The 19,006-nt window shown below is 47.8% G+C and overlaps 1 protein-coding gene and 1 long non-coding RNA gene across 2 annotated transcripts in view; both read right to left on the reverse strand.

Annotated features, from left to right (window-relative positions):
- LOC116970248 overlaps positions 1-15,393 on the reverse strand; it is a 27,532-nt gene extending 12,139 nt beyond the window's left edge. The window contains exons 1-2 of the long non-coding RNA XR_004411079.1: positions 15,305-15,393; positions 13,512-13,627 (exon numbers count right to left, since the gene is read on the reverse strand). This is a non-coding gene — a long non-coding RNA (uncharacterized LOC116970248). The remainder of the gene's footprint in view (positions 1-13,511; positions 13,628-15,304) is intronic.
- A 31-nt stretch (positions 15,394-15,424) lies between these two features.
- Positions 15,425-17,968, reverse strand: LOC116970246 (versican core protein-like). Its single transcript, XM_033016928.1, has 3 exons — positions 17,577-17,968; positions 16,287-16,448; positions 15,425-15,477 (listed from the first exon to the last, which is right to left on the reverse strand). The coding sequence occupies exons 1-3, from the start codon at positions 17,716-17,718 to the stop codon at positions 15,425-15,427; spliced, it is 357 nt and encodes a 118-aa protein (XP_032872819.1). The 5' UTR covers positions 17,719-17,968.
- Between the last annotated feature and the right edge of the window lie 1,038 nt (positions 17,969-19,006).

A 19,006-nucleotide genomic window follows, 5' to 3' on the forward strand; every position in this document is an offset into this window, starting at 1 on the left:
GGGTTTTCTCCAAGATCTTCGGTTTCCTCCCACACTCAAAAGACGTACAGGTATGTAGGTAAATTGACTTGGTGTAAATGTTTTTTTTAATTTTCCCTAGCGTGTGTAGGATAGTGTTAGTGTGTGGGGATCGCTGGTTGGCGCTGATCCGGTTGGCTGAAAGGCCTGTTTCCGCTCTGTATCTCTGAACTAAACTAAATTAAATCCAAAAGCTTGAAAGAGCGTACCACCAGATTCAGGAAAGGATTCATGGATTTAAGCGAGAGCTCTAGGGGCTCGTGGGGCTCGTGGAGTCAAGGGATATGGGGAGAAGGCAGGCACGTGTTATTGATAGGGGGCGATCAGCCATGATCACAATGAATGGCAGTGCTGGCTCGAAGGGCCGAATGGCCTCCTCCTGCACCTATTTTCTATGTTTCTAAGATGCCGGATAAATGTCCTCTCGTGGGCCTGGGAACGGGGAAAATGCTGCTGCTCCTTCTCAGACCATCACAACCCCAGGAACTGGTGTCAGTGAGGAGTGGATGAGTTCCCTGTGCTCTGGAGTGGATCACTGACATTAATATTGAACTGGGAGGCCATTCAGATCATCTCCCTCATCACTCTAGATGTCTGTCCCTATCTGGCAACTTTCCCCAGCTGTGAGGAAAGAATATTAACCTGAAACATTCACTCAGTTTCTACCTCCACAGATGCTGCCTGGCTTGCTGAATATCTCCGATTTTATCTCCGACAACTTATTCTTTTTTACAATAGTGGTATTGCAGCAGCCCCTGGGTGCTGCTCCTGACTTCAGTGCGGTGGAACCCCATGATAGTCACTGTATTAATTGCCAGAGATGTAGACACTGATGTCTGTTGGCTGGAAGCTGCAATCTTGAATGTTGACGGGCAACATTTTGGGTCTGGACCTTTCAGGCAGATCAAGCCTGACCTGTACCCTAAAAGCAGTTTCCTCTCTTACTGTGATACCGTTTATTACTTCTTGGAATCAATAACATTTTGATCTTGCTGGAATGCAACTAACAACTGATTTATTTCAAAACCAGAAAAAAACTATTCTGAGTGAAGAAATATCTCATTTCTATCCTGAAGAAGTTACCCTTTATTTCAACAACTGCAGATGCTGGAAAATCGAAGGAACATAAAAATGCTGGAGAAACTCAGCGGGTGCAGCAGCATCTATGGAGCGAAGGAGATGGGCAACGTTTCGGGCCGAAACCCTTCTTCGGACTGATGAGGGGTGGGGGGTGGCCGGGAGAAGAAAGGAAAAAGGAGGAGGAGCCCGGGGGCTGAGGTAGGAAGTGGAGGAGACAGCAAGGGCTAACAAAATTGTGAGAAATCAATGTTCATGCCCCCAGGATGCAGACTCCCCAAGCGGAATATGAGGTGCTGTTCCTCCAATTTCCGGTGTTGCTCACTCTGCCCTGGAGGAGACCCAGGCCAGAGAGGTCGGATGGGGAATGGGAGGGGGAGTTGAAGTGCTGAGCCACCGGGAGGTCAGGTTGGTTATTGCGGACCGAGCGGAGGTGTTCGGCGAAACGATCGCCAAGCCTCCGCTTGGTCTCACCGATATAGATCAGCTGACATCTAGAGCAGCGGATGCAATAGATGAGGTTGAAGCAGGTGCAGGTGAACATCTGTTGCACCTGGAACGACTGATTGGGTCCTTGAATGGAGTCAAGGGGGGAGGTAAAGCGACAGGTGTAGCATCTCTTGCGGTTGCAAGGGAAAGTGCCCGGGGAGGGGGTAGTACGGGAGGGAAGGGAAGAATTGACAAGGGAGTTGTGGAGGGAGCGGTTTTTGCGGAAGGCAGAAGGGGGAAGATGTGGCGAGTGGTGGGGTCACGTTGGAGGTGGCGAAACTGACGGAGGACTATTTGTTGTATGTGACGGCTAGTGGGGTGAAAGGTGAGGACCAGGGGGACTCTGCCCTTGTTGCGAGTGGGGGGATGGGGAGAGAGAGCAGAGACCCTGGTGCGAGCCTCATCTATAGTGGGGGAGGGGAACCCCCGTTCCCTGAAGAATTAGGACATTTGTGAGGCCCTGGTGTGGAAAACCTCATCCTGGGAGCAGATGCGGCGTAGACGGAGGAATTGGGAATAGGGGATGGAGTCCTTACAGGAAGCAGGGTGGGAGGAAGAGTAGTCAAGATAGCCGTAGGAGTCAGTGGGTTTATAGTGGATGTCGGTCAGAAGTCTATCACCTGTAATGGAGATAGTAAGGTCAAGGAATGGTAGGGAAGTGTCGAAAATGGTCCAGGTTTATTTGAGTGCGGATGAAAGTTAGTGGTGAAGCGGATGAAGTCAGTCAGTTGTGTGCAGGTGCAGGAGGTGGCACCAAAGCAGTCGTCGATGTAGCGGAGGTAGAGGTCGGGGATGGGGCCATGATACGCCTCGAACAAAGAGGCAGGCGTAGCTGGGGCCCATGCGTGTGCCCATAGCTACGCCTTGTATTTGGAGGAAATGGGAGGAGTCAAACGAGAAGTTATTGAGCTAGGCGGAGGAGAGTATCAGTGGCCGGGCTTAGGTTGCTCCACCGGTCGAGGAAGAACCGGAGGGCTTTGAGACCATCCTGGTGGTGGATGGAGGTGTAGAGTGACTGGACGTCCATGGTGAAGATGAGAGGATGGGGGCCTAGAGAATGGAATGTGCGGAGACGACGGAGAGTGTCTGAGGTGTCTTGATCATAGGTCGGGAGGGATTTAACCAAGGGGGATAGTATGGAGTCAAGGTATGTGGAAATGAGTTTGGTGGGGCACGAACAGGCAGAGACAATGGGTCTGCCAGGACAGTCAGGTTTGTGGATTTTGGGGAGAAGGTAAAATTGGGCCGTGCGGGGCTGGGGACCGATGAAGTTGGAGGTTCGGGGGGGAAGGGCGTCGGAGTTGATGAAGTCGGCGATGGTGCTAGAGATAGTGGCCTGGTGCTCGTCAGTGGAGTCATTGTCCAGGGGTAAATAGGAGGAGTTGTCCGAGAGTTGGCGCGTGGCCTCAGCTTTGTAGAGATCGACGTGCCAGACTACCACGGCACCTCCCTTGTCGGCGGGTTTGATAACCCAGTCTGGGTTGTTGCGGAGTGAGTCGAGGGCTGTACGTTCATGGGGGGGGGGGGAGAGATTGGAGTGAGACAGGGGAGTGGAGAAGTTGAAGCGGTTGATGTCGCGACGGCAGTTTTGGATAAAGAATTTAGGCCGTGCACGCCACACGAAAGAAGAATGGCTTGGTTCCTTTACCATTGTTACTGTTTTAGGATATCTTTCATTCATTTGTTTTATATATCTCTCTATATTACATAGAAAATAGGTGCAGGAGTAGGCCATTTGGCCCTTCAAGCCTGCACCGCCATTCAATATGATCATGGCTGATCATCCAACTCAGTATCCCATCCCTGCCTTCTCTCCATACCCCCTGATCCCCTTAGCCACAAGGGCCACATCTAACTCCCTCTTAAATATAGCCAATGAACTGGCCTCAACTACCTTCTGTGACAGAGAATTCCACAGATTCACCACTCTCTGTGTAAAAAATTATTTTCTCATTTTTTCACCGACTATATCTCTCGTTTCCCTCTCCCCTGACTCTCAGTCTGAAGAAGGGCCTCAACCCGAAACGTCACCCATTCCTTCTCTACAGAGATGCTGCCCATCCCGCTGAGTTACTCCAGAATTTTGTGTCTAACCCCCACAGATCCGCTGAGTTCCTCCAGAACTTTGTTTCCTCAATTAATAGAGGTTTTGCACCCTCACCTCTGGGGAACTCAGACGTGAGGAAGCAAATGAATACATTTCCCTTCATTCTGTGAAGGAACATTTTCATTTTTAGCACTAAATTTCCTGTTACAACTTCTGTCCACTTCCTCATATATCAAGAAGTCGTTGGGCCTCTCGAGTCTCTCCCACTTCATAAATTATAGTGATGACAGTAGTAAAATTTAAATTTAAATTTCTTTAAATTTCTTTATTTATATAGCACATTTTTAGTCAACTTGCATTGACCCCAAAGTGCTTCACATAATTACATCCACACACACAGGCAAGAGAGCAAAGTCAACGCTAGCATTTATTTCAAGAGGGCTTTTATGCAAAAACAGGGGTATAATGTTGAGGCTCCATAAGGTGCTGGTGAGGTCGCATTTGGAATATTGTGAGCGATTTTGGGCACAGTATCTGAGGAATTATGTGCTGGCTCTGGAGAGGGTCTAGAGGAGGTTTACAAGAATGATCCCAGGAATGTTAAAATTGTACAAGGCATTGGTGAGGCCAATTCTGGAGTATGGTGTACAGTTTTGGTCGCCAAATTATAGGAAGGTTGTCAACAAAATGGAGAGAGTACAGAGGAGATTTACTAGAATGTTACCTGGGTTTCAGCAACTAAGTTACAGAGAAAGGTTGAACAGGTTAGGTCTTTATTCTTTGGAGCGCAGAAGGTTAAGGGGGGACTTGATAGAGGTCTTTAAAATGATGAGAGGGATAGACAGAGTTGACGTGGATAAGCTTTTTCCATTGAGAGTAGGGAAGATTCAAACAAGAGGACATGATTTGAGAATTAAGGGACAGAAGTTTAGGGGTAACATGAGGGGGAACCTCTTTACTCAGAGTGGTAGCTGTGTGGAATGAGCTTCCAGTGTAAGTGGTGGAGGCAGGTTCGATTTAAAAAAAAAAAAAATTGGATAGGTAGATGGACGGGAAAGGAATGGAGGGTTATGGTCTGAGTGCAGGTAGATGGGACTAGGGGAGAATAAGTGTTTGGCACGGACTAGAAGGACCGAGATGGCCTGTTTCCGTGCTATTATTGTTATATGGTTATATGGTAATCAGGAGGTTAACCTATGATCAGCGCTTGTTGGCACTGGGCCTGTTCTCGCTGGAGTTGAGAAGAATGAGGGGGGGCCTCATTGAAACATACAGAATAGTGAAAGGCTTGGATAGAGTGGATGTTAAGAGGATATTTCCACCATTGGGTGAGTCTAGGAGTAGAGGTCACAGCCTCAGAATTAAAAGACATTCTTCTACTCCTATTCCTGATGACCTTATGATAGGAGCCGAATTAAGCCATTCGGCCCATCAAGTCTACAGCGACATTCAATCATAGCTGGTCTATCTTTCCCCCTCAACCCATTCTCCTGCCTTCTCCCCATAACCCCTGACACCCGTACTAATCAAGAATCTATCTGGTGTATTTTGTACCTAAAAAAATATTAATTGACGGCCTCCACAGCCTCTGTGGCAAATAATTCCACACTCGCCATCCTCTGACCGAAGACATTCCTTCTTATCGCTTTCCCAAAAGAATGTCCTTCAATTCTGTGACTGTGACCTCTGTACTTAGATTCACCCACCTAGTCTAATCATCTGCCCCTCTCACCTGTATCCACTATCACTTGCCAGGCTTTGATCCATTCACACCTGCTCACGCAGTTTGCACTGTTTAGAAATCGGGAGGTAATTTTGCAGTTGTGTAAGCCGTTGGTGAAGCCGCATTTAGAATATGTGCATTCAGTTCTGGGCACCGTGTGATAGGAAAGATGTTTTCAGCTGGAAAGGGTACGGAGAAGATGTATGAGGATGTTGCCAGGAATGGGTCGGCTGGGATACTGTTCCTTGCACGCAGGAGGATGAGGGGTGATCTTATGCAGATGCATAAAATCATGAGAGGAATAGATCGGGTAGATACACAGTGTCTCTTGCCCAGAGTAGGTGAATCGAGGACCAAAGGACATTGATTTAAGGTGAGAGGGAAAAATGTTAATTGCAATCTGAGGGGTAACTTTTTCCTCATGAGAGGAATAGATCGGGTAGACACACAGAGTCTCTTGACCAGAGTAGGTGAATCGAGGACCAAAGGACATTGATTAAAGGTGAGAGGGGGAAAAAGGTTAACTGGAATCTGAAGGGTAACTTTTTCACAAAGGGTGTTTGGTGCATGGAACAAGCTGCCAGAGGAGGTAGTTGAGGCTTAGTTATCCCAATGTTTAAGAAACAGGCTGGTACATGGGTAGGACAGGTTTGGAGGGATATGGACCAAACGTGGGCAGGTAGGACTAGTATAGCTGGGACATGTTGGCCGGTGTGGATAGGTTGAGCCAAAGGGCCCGTTTCCACGTGGTATCACTCTGACTATGACCTTGCTTTTCCAGTTTTCTACCCTACTCCTTCAGTCTGGACTCAATCTGAAATGTCATTTGTGGAAAGAAGGAACTGGTGATACTAGTCCACTCCCTCCGCAGATCCGCTGAGTTCCTCCAGCACTTTGCTTTCTTGATTAATAAAGGGACTGTTCTGCATCCTCAGCTTTGGGGAGCTGTTTGATACATTTTCCCTTCTGTAAAAAGGACATTTTCATTTTTCACACAAAGTTTCCTGTTACTACTTCTGTCCACTTCCTCGTGAAGCAAGAGGATGTTGGGCCTCTCAAGTCTCTGCCACTTCACTGATTCCATGACTCTTACTCATACACCAGGAATAACTTACGGGGCCAATTAAACTCAGAGGGGGAGGAAGCTAAAAGAGGTGGCATGGTGGCGCAGCGGTATAGTTGCTGCCTCACAGCTCCAGTGACCTGTGTTCGATCCCGACTACGTGTGCTGTCTGTACGGAGTTTGCACGTTCTTCCCGTGACCTGCGTGGATTTTCTCCGAGATCTTCGGTTTCCTCCCACACTCCAAAGACGTGCGGGTTTATAGGCTAATTGGCTTGGTTTCAATGTAAAATTGTCCCTTGTGTGTATCGAATGGTGTTACTGTGCAGGGATCGCTGGTTGGCACGGACTTGATGGGCCGAAGGACCTGTTTCCGCACGGTATCTCTAAACTAAACATAGAACTAGTGTGTGAACGGGTGATCGCTGGTTGGCACGGACTGGGTGGGCCGAGGGGCCTGTTTCCACGCTGTATTTCTAAACTTAACGAGATCTAAAATGTGTGGGGATTATTTTTCACCCAGAGAGTGGTGGTGCCTAGGGGTGATTTTTCGATGCAGCGGTGATAGTGGTGTTTGGTGGCCTTTAGATAGGCACATGGACATGCAGGGAATGCAGAATTCCAGATTATGTACAGGCAAAGGAGGTTAATTTGGCATTATGTTCGGCACGAACATTTTAGGTCGAAGGGGCTGTTCCTGTGCTGTTCTCTGTTCTTGGTTCTGACCCTCTGCTAATTTATTATAAAACTTTGCATAATTAGTTGAGCAAACTTGCCTTGCACAATTCCAGACATTCTTGAATCATTAACTCAGCGGCTCAGGCAGCATCTCTGGAGAGAAGGTATGGGTGATGTTTCGGGTCAAGACCCTTCTTCTATCCAGAGATGCTGCCTGTCCAAACCAGTATCTGCAGTTCTTCCCTAAACAATTCTTGAATCAGTGCAGTCTTATCCAAATCAGCAACCTAACCATGGCACTGTGGAACAGGAAGCTGGCACACCTGTTAGATTAAATACCTCCAATTAGACAGGGAGGGGTGTAGAGACCAGAGACCATCATCCAACTCAGTATTCTGTACCTGCCTTCTCTCCATACCCCCTGATCCCTTTAGCCACATGGGCCACATCGAACCCCCTCTTAAATATAGCCAATGAACTGGCCTCAACTGTCTTCTGTGGCAGAGAATTCCACAGATTCACCACTCTCTGTGTGAAAAATGTTTGTCTCATCTCGGTCCTAAAAGATTTCCCCCTTATCCTTAAACTGTGACCCCATGTTCTGGACTTCCCCAACATCGGGAACATTCTTCCTGCATCTAGCCTGTCCAACCCCTTAAGTTTCAATAAGATCCCCCCTCAATCTTCTAAAATCTAGCGAGTACAAGCCGAGTCTATCCAGTCTTTCTTCACATGAAAGTCCTGACATCCCAGGAATCAGTCTGGTGAATCCTGCTTTGACTGCACGGATTGGAATGTGTTCAGGGAAGCCACCACAAGCCTCGATGAGTATACGGACACTGTATCATCATATGTCAGCTTTTGCGAGGAAAGTTGCATTCCCACCAAGACCCGGACATGGTTCAACAACAACAAGCCCTGGTTCACTGCAGAACTCAGACAGCTTCGACGGTCTAAAGAGGAGGCCTACAGGAGCGGGGATGCAGGCCTCTATTGGCAGGCCAAGTACAAGCTGAGAAGAGGAATCAGAGCTGCCAAGGAAAGGTACTCTAAGAAATTGCAGAGCAAGTTCTCAGCTAGTGACTCGTCTTCCGTTTGGAAGGGCTAGCAAGAAATTACCAGCTACAAGATGAAAGCGCCCCGCTCTTTGGACAATCGTCAACTGACCAACGGCCTGAATGAGTTTACTACCTGTTTGAAAATCATAAACGTAACCCTGGTACCCTCTCCCCCACTCCCCCTCCCGCCCTCCCCAACTAACACAGCCAGACCCCAGTCTGCAAAGAATCGACCCTGCACCCTCTCCTTCCCATTCATCACTTTACATCTACTTAAGGCAAGACTACATTATGAAACGACTGGACCATTTCCCACCCCAACCAACACTTCACAGCCATTCACAGCCTGACCTCAGTCTGCAAAGACTGGGCCCTTCTACACCCACCCCCCTGCAATCACCACTTCACACCCAATTACCCACACCCTCCTTGCTGAGCAACATCACTTAATCAGGAGGCGGAGTGGCTTTTCAGAAGACAAAAAAGACGTAAATCTCTAGGACCTGACAATGTTTCCCCCTCTACTCTTAAGCTCTGTGCCAATCAATGGTCTATAAAGACATTTTTAAGCAGTCCCTGCAAACATGTACTGTCCCTGCCTTCTTCAAAGTCTCCACTATTGTCCCTGTACCCAAAAAGGCAAGGATTACTTGTCTTGACGACTACACTGACCTCTGTAGTCGTGAAGACACTTGAAACGCTTGTGCTGGCCAAGCTGAAAAATATCATGATCCCCCTGCTGGACCCTGTGCAGTTTGCATATCGGGCCAATAGATCTGTGGATGAAGCAGTCTACCTGGGCCTGCACTTCAGTCTACAGCACCTAGACCGCCAGGGGACCTATGCAAGGATCCTGTTTGTTGATTTTAGCTCTGCAATCGACACCATTGTGCCAGTGCTATTACACTCCAAACTTTCCGAGTTGACTGTGCCTGAACCTCTCTGTCGGTGGATCGCCAGCTTCCTGACAGACTGGAAGTAGCATGTGAGGCTGGGAAAGCACATCTCGGACCCGCAAACGCTCAGCATAGGAGCACCGCAAGGCGCTCTCCTCTACTCTCTGTACACCAACGACTGCACCTCCACACACACCTCTGTCAAGCGTCTCAAGTTTGTGTATGGCACAAGCCTGATTGGACTGATCCAGGATGGGGAGGAATCTGCCTACAGACAGGAGTTGTCCTGGAGTTGTCACAGCTGGCGTCCTGGTGCCATCGCAACAACCTAGAGCTCAATGCTCTTAAGACAGTGGAATTGATTGTAGTCTTTAGGAGATCTTCTCCCTCCCGAGCCCCACTCACCATCAACAACACCACAGTCACATCTGTGGAGTCTTTTAAGTTCCTGGGAACCATCATCTCCAAGGACCTTAAGTGGGGGGCTACCATCGACTTCACAGTCAAAAAGGCACAACAGAGGATGTACTTCCTATGGCAGCTGAGGAAGCACAATCTGCCACTGGCAATGATGGTCCAATTCTACACGGCCACCGTAGAGTCTGTTCTCACCTTCTCCATCATGGTCTGGTTTGGCTCAGCCACCAAGCACGACACCTGGAGGCTGCAATGAATCGTTCGATCAGCTGAGAAGGTTATTGGCTGCAACCTTCCCTCCATTGATGAACTGTACACTGCAAGGGCCAGGAAGCGAGCGGGCAAGATCATCTCTGACCCCTCTCACCCTGGCCACATACTCTTTGAATCATTTCCCTCTGGAAGGCGACTCCGGACTGTCAAAGCTGCCACAGCCAGACATTAAAACAGTTTTTATCCATGAGTAGTTGCTCTACTCAACAGCCAAAAATCTGTAGCCTCCCTTTGATCTGGTATTTTGTTGGTTCACATGCTTGATCAATGATGTTTTATCATTAATGTTTTATCATTATTATTGTTTAGTGTTTTCTGAGTTATTCGTAACTGTCACTGTATGTCATGTTGTTACTTGTGTGCGGAGCACCAAGGCAAATTCCTTGTATGTGAATACTTGGCCAATAAACTTAATTACTTACTTACTTAACCGTTTGCTGATAAAAGAATACTTCCTTATTTTATTTCTGTTTCCAAATGCTAATCTACCCCTCTACACATTTGTGTTCTCCACACAGTGACGGCCGCTGAGGATGAGGACACTGGCTCCCTGAGTGTTTGTCAGTCGATACTCGACCAGCGGACAGAACCCAGGTACGGAATTCCGTGTCTGTTGCTCGTTCCCACAAGACCGTCAAGAGGACGGTCAGACTGGTTGTAGAATAGGAAAGAGGAGGGATGGAGACAGAGGGAAAGGAAGGCTACGAAGTTAGAGAAGTCGATAATCGTACCGATGTAAGCTGCCCAAGCGTAATATGAGGTGCTGTTCCCCAATTTGCGTTGGGCCTGACTCTAACAGTGAAGGAGGCTCAGGACAGAAAGGTATTTCTGTGTCTCCCTCTCCCATGACTCTCAGTATATATTGTACTCAATATTGTGAGGAAATTTGGGCCCCATATCTGAGGAAGGATGTGCTGGCTCTGGAGAGGGTCCAGAGGAGGTTTACATGAATGATCCCAGGAATGAGTGGGTTAACATTTGATGTCCGTTTGATAGCACTGGGCCTGTACTCGCTGGAGTTTAGAAGAATGAGGGGTGAACATACAGAATAGTGAAAGGCTTGGATAGAGTGAACGTGGAGAGGATGTTTCCACCAGTGGGAGAGTCTAACTAGAGATTACAGCCTCAGAATTAAAGGATGTTCTTTTAGGAAGGAGATGAGGAAGGACATCTTCAGTCAGAGGGTGGTGAATCTGTGGAATTCTTCGCCACAGTAGACTGTAGAGGCTAAGTCGGCGGATTATTTAAGGCTGAGACGGATAGATTCTTGATTTGTACTGGTGTCAGAGGTTCTGGGGAGAAGGCAGGAGAATGGGGTTAGGAGATAGAGATATATCGGCCATGGTTGAATGGTGGAGCAGACTTGATGGGCCGAATGGCTTAATTCTGCTCCTATCTCTTATGACCTTATACAGTACGACTTGCCTGGGTTGCGGGCAAACACTGAATTCTGGTACACATGGCAATTATACAATCATACCAATAGATGGGCTGAAAAAAGGGCTGGCATGGACATGGTGGGCCGAAGGACCTGTTGCGATCGTGCCTTTGCGGTTGCAGCTCCTAGACTGTGGAACAGCATCCCTCTTCCCATCAGAACTGCCCCCTCCATCGACTCTTAAGTCGAGACTTAAACTCATCTTTACTCTCAAGCCTTTCTTGACATCCTCTGAGGGAGGGCTATATGTATGTATTTATGTATGTACTTAATCTATGAACCACTGTTGTATAACGTTAGTACCTCCACCAATGTAAAGCACTTTGGTCAACGAGAGTTGTTTTTTAAATGTGCTATAGAAATAAAAGTGACTTGACTTGACTTGACTTGGTGTGTGTAGTGTGCGGGGATCGCTGGTCGGCGCTGACTCGATGGGCCGAAGGTCCTGTTTCCGCGCTGTGTCTCTAAACTACACTAAACTAAAACTAATCAGTCATGGTCATCTAATAGTGGAGCAGGTGCAAGATTAATCCTGATACTATTTTTATATCATTACATGTTTTCTGCAGAGGATTTGGATTTGTTGCATTTGTAAACAAAGAGATAAAAATGCTGAACCATTACAGTCACATGTCTCAGAATTATGTTTTAAACATCTCTTTTATTTGATTTTTGGTCTCCTAATTTGAGGAAGGACATTCTCGCTATTGAGCGAGTGCAGCGTAGGTTCACCAGGTTAATTCCCGTGATGGCGGGACTGACATATGATGAAAGAATGGATCGACTGGGCTTGTATTCACTGGAATTTAGAAGGATGAGAAGAGATCTTATAGAAACATATAAATCCTAAAGGGATTGGACTGGCTAGATGCAGGAAAATGTTCCCGATATTGGGGGGAGTCCAGAACCAGGGGCCACACAGTTTAAGAATATTTGGTTGGCCATTTAGGACTGAGATGAGGAAAATCGTTTTCACCCAGAGAGTTGTGAATCTGGGAATACTCTGCCACAGAAGGCAGTGGACGCCAATTCGCTGGATGTTTTCAAGAGTTAGATTTAGCTCTTTGGGCTAACGGAATTGAGGGATATGGGGAGAAAGCAGGAACGGGGTACTGATTTTGGATGGTCAGCCATGATCATATTGAATTGTGGTACTGGCTCGAAGGGCCGAATGGCCTACTCCTGCACGTTTTTTCTATGTTTCCTTGCTGTGTCACTAAACTAAACTAAACCCTTCCTATTACATTCCCGTCTGAATATCTTGTAAAAGTCACGATTGTGTCCTTTCTAAAGATTCCTTTTTTTTAAATTTCAAAATATACTTTATTTGAGAAATAAATATATCCAATAGATGATCATTACAAGACTCCATCCAACATTCTCGGAGGCTATACATACATTCAATAATGTTTACACACATTTATCCCCCACCCTTGCCACTCATGTGGCCCACTGGCGTGGAATCCCTTCCCTTATTTTTGAGGGGCGTCTCCACCACACCCTGCCCCCCATGTCCAGCAGCGGAAGGACCCAAGACTGCGGTCCTCCCCCACTGAGCCTTTTTTTAATATCAGACTGATTCCTGGGATGGCAGGACTTTCATATGAAGAAAGACTGGATAGACTCGGCTTGTACTCGCTAGCATTTAGAAGATTGAGGGGGGATCTTATAGAAGCGTACAAAATTCTTAAGGGGTTGGACGGGCTAGATGCAGGAAGATTGTTCCCGATGTTGGGGAAGTCCAGAACAAGGGGTCACAGTTTAAGGATAAAGGGGAAAACTTTTAGGACTGAGATGAGAAAAACATTTTTTTTCATACACAGAGAGTGGTGAATCTGTGGAATTCTCTGCCACAGAAGGTAGTTGAGGCCACAGTTCATTGGCTATATTTAAGACGGAGTTAGATGTGGCCCTTGTGGCTAAAGGGATCAAGGGGTATGGAGAGAAGGCAGGTACAGGATACTGAGTTGGATGATCAGCCATGATCATATTGAATGGCGATGCAGGCTCGATGGGCCGAATGGCCTATTCCTGCACCTATTGTCTATGTTTCTATCACTGGAAGTCACTTGCCCAAATGTGGCTAAACATGGGAATTGAAGACAATTGGTGAATTGTGTTGGAGCTGTGAGCTGGTGTCGGTCAAATACAGGCTCAGTGTTGCTGCATCTCCACACTCCTTTGTGACTTTGATCAACATGGGCCCCAGATATTCCTTTACATTGGTTCTCTCAGTCTGTGTTAAATTTAGAAGCAACACATAATCTGCGTCCGTTACACTTACGTGACACTCTTGCCAAGTGAAGTGATCCGTGCTCATTACCATGAGGCTAACTCCCTGCACACTCTCTTCAATCGCCTGCTCCAGTCGGTCCCGGTAGAATCTCGTCAACTGTAAGAGCTGGTGATCATCGCAGTTTGACATGAAAGCAGAGATTGCCGAGTTTATATCTGTGAACACAGGAGGGGAAGGAAAACATCATCTGAGAAATCTTTCACCACTGGCCCTCACTTCACACTTCCATGGGTGCATTGTGAGACCACACCTGGAGTATTGTGTGCAGTTTTGGCCTGTTGGCCTTCATAACAAGAGGAGTTGAGTACAGGAGCAAAGAGGTCCTGTAGTTGTACAGGGCCCTGGCGAGACCACATCTGGAGTATAGTGTGCAGTTTTGGCCTGTTGGCCTTCATAACAAGAGGAGTTGAGTACAGGAGCAAAGAGGTTCTTCTGCAGTTGTACAGGGCCCTGGCGAGACCACATCTGGAGTATTGTGTGCAGTTTTGGCTTGTTGGCCTTCATAACATGAAGATTTCAGTATTGGAGTAAAGAGGTTCTTCTGCAGTTGTATAGGGCTCTGGTGAGACCACATCTGGAGTATAGTGTGCAGTTTTGGCCTGTTGGCCTTCATAACATGAGGATTTCAGTATTGGAGTAAAGAGGTTCTTCTGCAGTTGTACAGGGCTCTGGTGAGACCACATCTGGAGTACTGTGTACAGTTTTGGTCTCCTAATTTGAGGAAGGACATCCTTGTGATTGAGGCAGTGCAGCGTAGGTTCACCAGATTAATCCCTGGGATGGCGGGACTGTCATATGAGGAAAGATTGAAAAGATTAGGCTTGTATTCACTGCCGTTTAGAAGGATGAGGGGAGATTTTAAAGAAACATATAAAATCATAAAAGGACTGGACAAGCTAGATCCAGGAAAAATGTTCCCAATGTTGGGCGAGTCCAGAACCAGGGGCCACACACAGTCTTAGAATAAAGGGGAGGTAATTTAAGACTGAGGTGAGAAAAAACATTTTCACCCAGAGAGTTGTGAATCTGTGGAATTCCCTGCCACAGAGGGCAGTGGAGGCCAAATCACTGGATAGATTTAAGAGAGAGTTAGATAGAGCTCTAGGGGTTAGTGGAGTCAAGGGATATGGGGAGTAGGCAGGAATGGGGTACTGATTGGGGATGATCAGCCATGATCACAGTGAATGGCGGTGCTGGCTTGAAGGGCCGAATGGTCAACTCCTGCACCTATTGTCTATTGTCAAACTTACATGAGTGTATGAGAAAAAGATGCAGTTTTAACATCACGTATTGGCAGTGAACGGTCCCCGCTCCCACACCATTCATCACACCTGAACATGTTCTCTAGCTGGGCCACAGGGAATAGACAATAGGTGCAGGAGTAGGCCATTCAGCCCTTCGAACAATGGGGTGAACCTACGCTTGGCTCCCTCAATCACAAGGATGTCCTTCCTCAAATATTTTTCTCATGCACTCATGGAAGTTTGACAATAGACAATAGGTGCAGGAGTAGGCCATTCGGCCCTTCGAGCCAGCACCGCCATTCAATGTGATCACGGCTGATCATCCCCAATCAGTACCCTGAAGGTAGCGGGGAGATGAGTGTGTGGCCAGGATTGTCACTTTTGCAGCAACTCAGATCATTTGTTTCCAAAAAGAGGGCTGATTTATCATCCTGCATCCGCCCACCTGTGACTGTGATGCCCCTGTAGATGTCAACTCTCGGGGCTCACCCCCTTCCCTATTCCCACTTCAGTGTGAACCTCATTTCTTGCATCAGGTGTACACCCACTGTCAGGGCATCATATATAAGTCACAGAAGGATCACAAACCTTTTTGTTCCTTTGCTGTACAGGCCACTGAATCACCTCCCCAGTCACCAGCTTCAGCCATGTTGTAGACAGGCGATCACAAACTCTGTAGCCCTGGAATAATCATTATTAATAGACCCATCAGGTGACAATTGAATGTGAAGGAAGACATTGCCTTGTGAACCAACACACAGCTTTACAGTGTAGCGGAGATGTGGAAAACATCCCATTCAAACAATAGACAATAGGTGCACGAGTAGGCCATTCGGACCTTCGAGCCTGCACCGCCATTCAATATGATCATATTTGGTCTCCTAATCTGAGGAAAGACATTCTTGCCATAGAGGGAGTACAGAGAAGGTTCACCAGCCTGATTCCTGGGATGTCAGGACTTTCATATGAAGAAAGACAGGATAGACTCGGCTTGTACTCGCTAGAATTTAGAAGATTGAGGGGGGATCTTATAGAAACGTACAAAATTCTTAAGGGGTTGGACAGGCTAGATGCAGGAAGATTGTTCCCAATGTTGGGGAAGTCCAGAACAAGGGGCCACACACAGTTTAAGGATAAGGGGGAAGTCTTTTAGGACCGAGACCAGAAAGAAAAAAATTCCCACACAGAGAGTGGTGAATCTGTGGAATTCTCTGCCACAGAAGGTAGTTGAGGCCACAGTTCATTGGCTATATTTAAGAGGGAATTCTGGGGAATAAAATTGATTTGCTTGATATTTTGTGTGTGTATATATGTGTGTGTGTGATCGTGTGCGCGATCGTGTGTGTGTGTGTGCGTGTGCGTGTGTGTGCGTGCGTGTGTGTGTGCGTGTGTGTGCGTGTGTGCGCGTGGGTGTGCGTGCGTGTGTGTGTGTGTGTGTGTGTGTGCGAGCGTGTGTGCATGAGTGTGTGTGTGTGTGCGTGTGTGTGCGAGCGTGTGTGCATGAGTGTGTGTGTGTGTGTGCGTGTGTGCGTGCGTGCGTGTGTGTGTGCGTGTGTGCGAGCGTGTGTGCATGAGTGTGTGTGTCTGACCTTCTCTTCGTTTGAGTTGATCTCTGGGAGTTTCGCCCCCCTGACTTCACACGCCCGTTTTGCGTTGTCATATGTTATTTTCTTGGCCGAGATGAAGTAACACTTATCTTTGAACAAGTTCCACCCTGGAGCGCAGACATTCTCTACTGGTTAATAAAGAGTTTATCAGTTAGTCTCAAAGACACATCACTCACAAAAGTGCTGGAGTAACTCAGTGGGACTGGCAGCATCTCTGGGGAGAAGGAATGGATGACATTCCGGGTCGAGACCCTTCTTCAGATTTCCCTCTTTCTCTCTGTCTCTCCCTCTCTCCTTTCTCCCCTAAACTAAAATATCTTCTCTCTCTCTCTCTCACACACAATATTCCTCCCCCCCCCCTCTCCCTCTCTCACACTCTCTCTCACATTCACCTTCGCTCTCTCTCTCTCTCCCTCTCTCTTTCTCACACACACACTCTGTAACATTCACCCTCTCCACCACTCTCTCTCTCTCTCTCCTCTCTCCTCTCTCCTCTCTCTCTCTCTCTCTCTCTCTCTCTCGCTCTCTCTCTCTCTCTCACACACACACACACATACTATCCCTCTCTCACACTCACCCTCTCCCCCCTCTCTCTCACATTCACCCTCTCTCCCTCTCTCTCTCACATTCATCCTCTCTCCCTCACACTCTCCCTCTCTCTCTTTCTCTCTCTCTCACACTCCCTCTCACATTCACCCTCTCTCTCACCCGCTCTCTCTCTCTCACACACACTCTCCCTCTCTCTCACATTCACCCTCTCTCTCTCTCCCTCCCTCTCTCTCCCTCTCCCCTCTTTCTCCCTCCAAAACTAAACTAAAGTCTCTTGCCCAGAGTAGGGGAATCGAGGACCAGAGGACATGGGTTTAAGGTAAGAGGGGGGGGGAAAGATTGAATATGGATAGGACAGGTTTGGAGGGATATGGGCCAAACGCAGGCAGGTGGGACTAGTGTAGATGGGGCATGTTGGTCGGGGTGGGACTAGTGTAGATGGGGCATGTCGGTCGGGGTGGGACTAGTGTAGATGGGGCATGTCGGTCGGGGTGGGACTAGTGTAGATGGGGCATGTTGGTCCGGGTGGGACTAGTGTAGATGGGGCATGTTGGCCGGGGTGGGATTAGTGTAGATGGGGCATGCTGGTCGGGGTGGGACTAGTGTAGATGGGACATGTTGGTCGGACTGGGACTAGTGTAGATGGGGCACGTTGGCCGGTGTGGGCAAGTTGGGCTCTGTCAGTAGATTAGAGAGCTACTCACCTTTCACTCTTTGGAGATAGCTCTGGACATCTCTACAGAGCTGGATATTGGTTCCGTTAAGGTTCTGGATTTCGCTCTTCAGATGGCTAACCTCCTGGAGGGATTCGGAGTGGAGGGAGCGATAGGCAGAGAGATTCGCCATCGAGACGGTAAGATTCCCAGTGCAACTTTGGCCCGAGAGATTCAGCCTCGAGTTCTCGTACACGCAGATGTCTAGCGTGGAGTTCAGGGCCAGATATCGCTCGTCAGATCGCCGGAGGCTGTCGTTCAACTCCAGAAATCCTGCGCTCAGTTCAGCAAAGCTTCTTTCAGCTCGGCTGAGATCTCCCCGTAGCCGAGACACTGAAGGAGAGAGAAAGTTCACAGAGTTCGCTGACGTTCTAATTTTAAAAGGCGAGGCAAACAATTGGGCAGCAGCCACCTGACAACCAAAATTCATTTTGTGAACACAAACTTTTAAAAAAGGCGAGGCAAGCAAGCAATTCCCGATGTTGGGGGAGTCCAGAACCAGGGGCCACACACACACAGTTTAAGAATAAGGGGTCGGCCATTTAGAACGGAGACGAGGAAACACTTTTCCACCCAGAGAATTCTCTGCCTCAGAGGGCGGTGGAGGCCGGTTCTCTGGAAGCTTTCAAGAGAGAGCTAGATAGGGCTCTTAAAGATAGTGGAGTCAGGGGATATGGGGAGAAGGCAGGAACGGGGTACTGATAGGGGATGATCAGCCATGATCACAGTGAATGGCGGTGTTGGCTCGAAGGGCCGAATGGCCTCTACTCCTGCACCTATTTTCTATGTTTCTATGTAAACCTCCATTCCTTTCCCGTCCATATACCGATCCAATTTATTTTTAAATGATAAAATCGAACCTGCCAGCCTCCACCACTTCCACTGGAAGCTCATTCCACACACAGCTACCACTCTCTGAGTAAAGAAGTTCCCCCGCATGTTACCCCTAAACTTTTGTCCCTATTGATAGGGGACGATCAGCCATGATCGCAATGAATGGGCGGTGCTGGCCTCCTCCTGCGCCTATTGTCTCTGTTTCATAGCAAAAGGATTTGAGTATAGGAGCAGGGAGGTTCTATTGCAGTTGTACAGGGTCTTGGTGAGACCACACCTGGAGTATTGCATACAGTTTTGGTCTCCTAATCTGAGGAAAGACATTCTTGCCATAGAGGGAGTACAGAGAGGGTTCACCAAACTGATTCCTGGGATGGCAGGACTTTCATATGAAGAAATACTGGATAGACTCAGCTTGTACTCGCTAGAATTTAGAAGATTGAGGGGGGATCTTATCGAAACTTACAACATTCTTAAGGGGTTGGACAGGCTAATTGCAGGAAGATTGTTCCCGATGTTGGGGAAGTCCAGAACAAGGTCACACACAGTTTAAGGATAAGGGTGAATGAAGTCTTTTAGGACCGAGA

This window comes from Amblyraja radiata, unplaced genomic scaffold (assembly GCF_010909765.2).
Source record: "Amblyraja radiata isolate CabotCenter1 unplaced genomic scaffold, sAmbRad1.1.pri scaffold_675_ctg1, whole genome shotgun sequence".
NCBI classification, from domain to species: Eukaryota; Metazoa; Chordata; class Chondrichthyes; order Rajiformes; family Rajidae; genus Amblyraja; species Amblyraja radiata.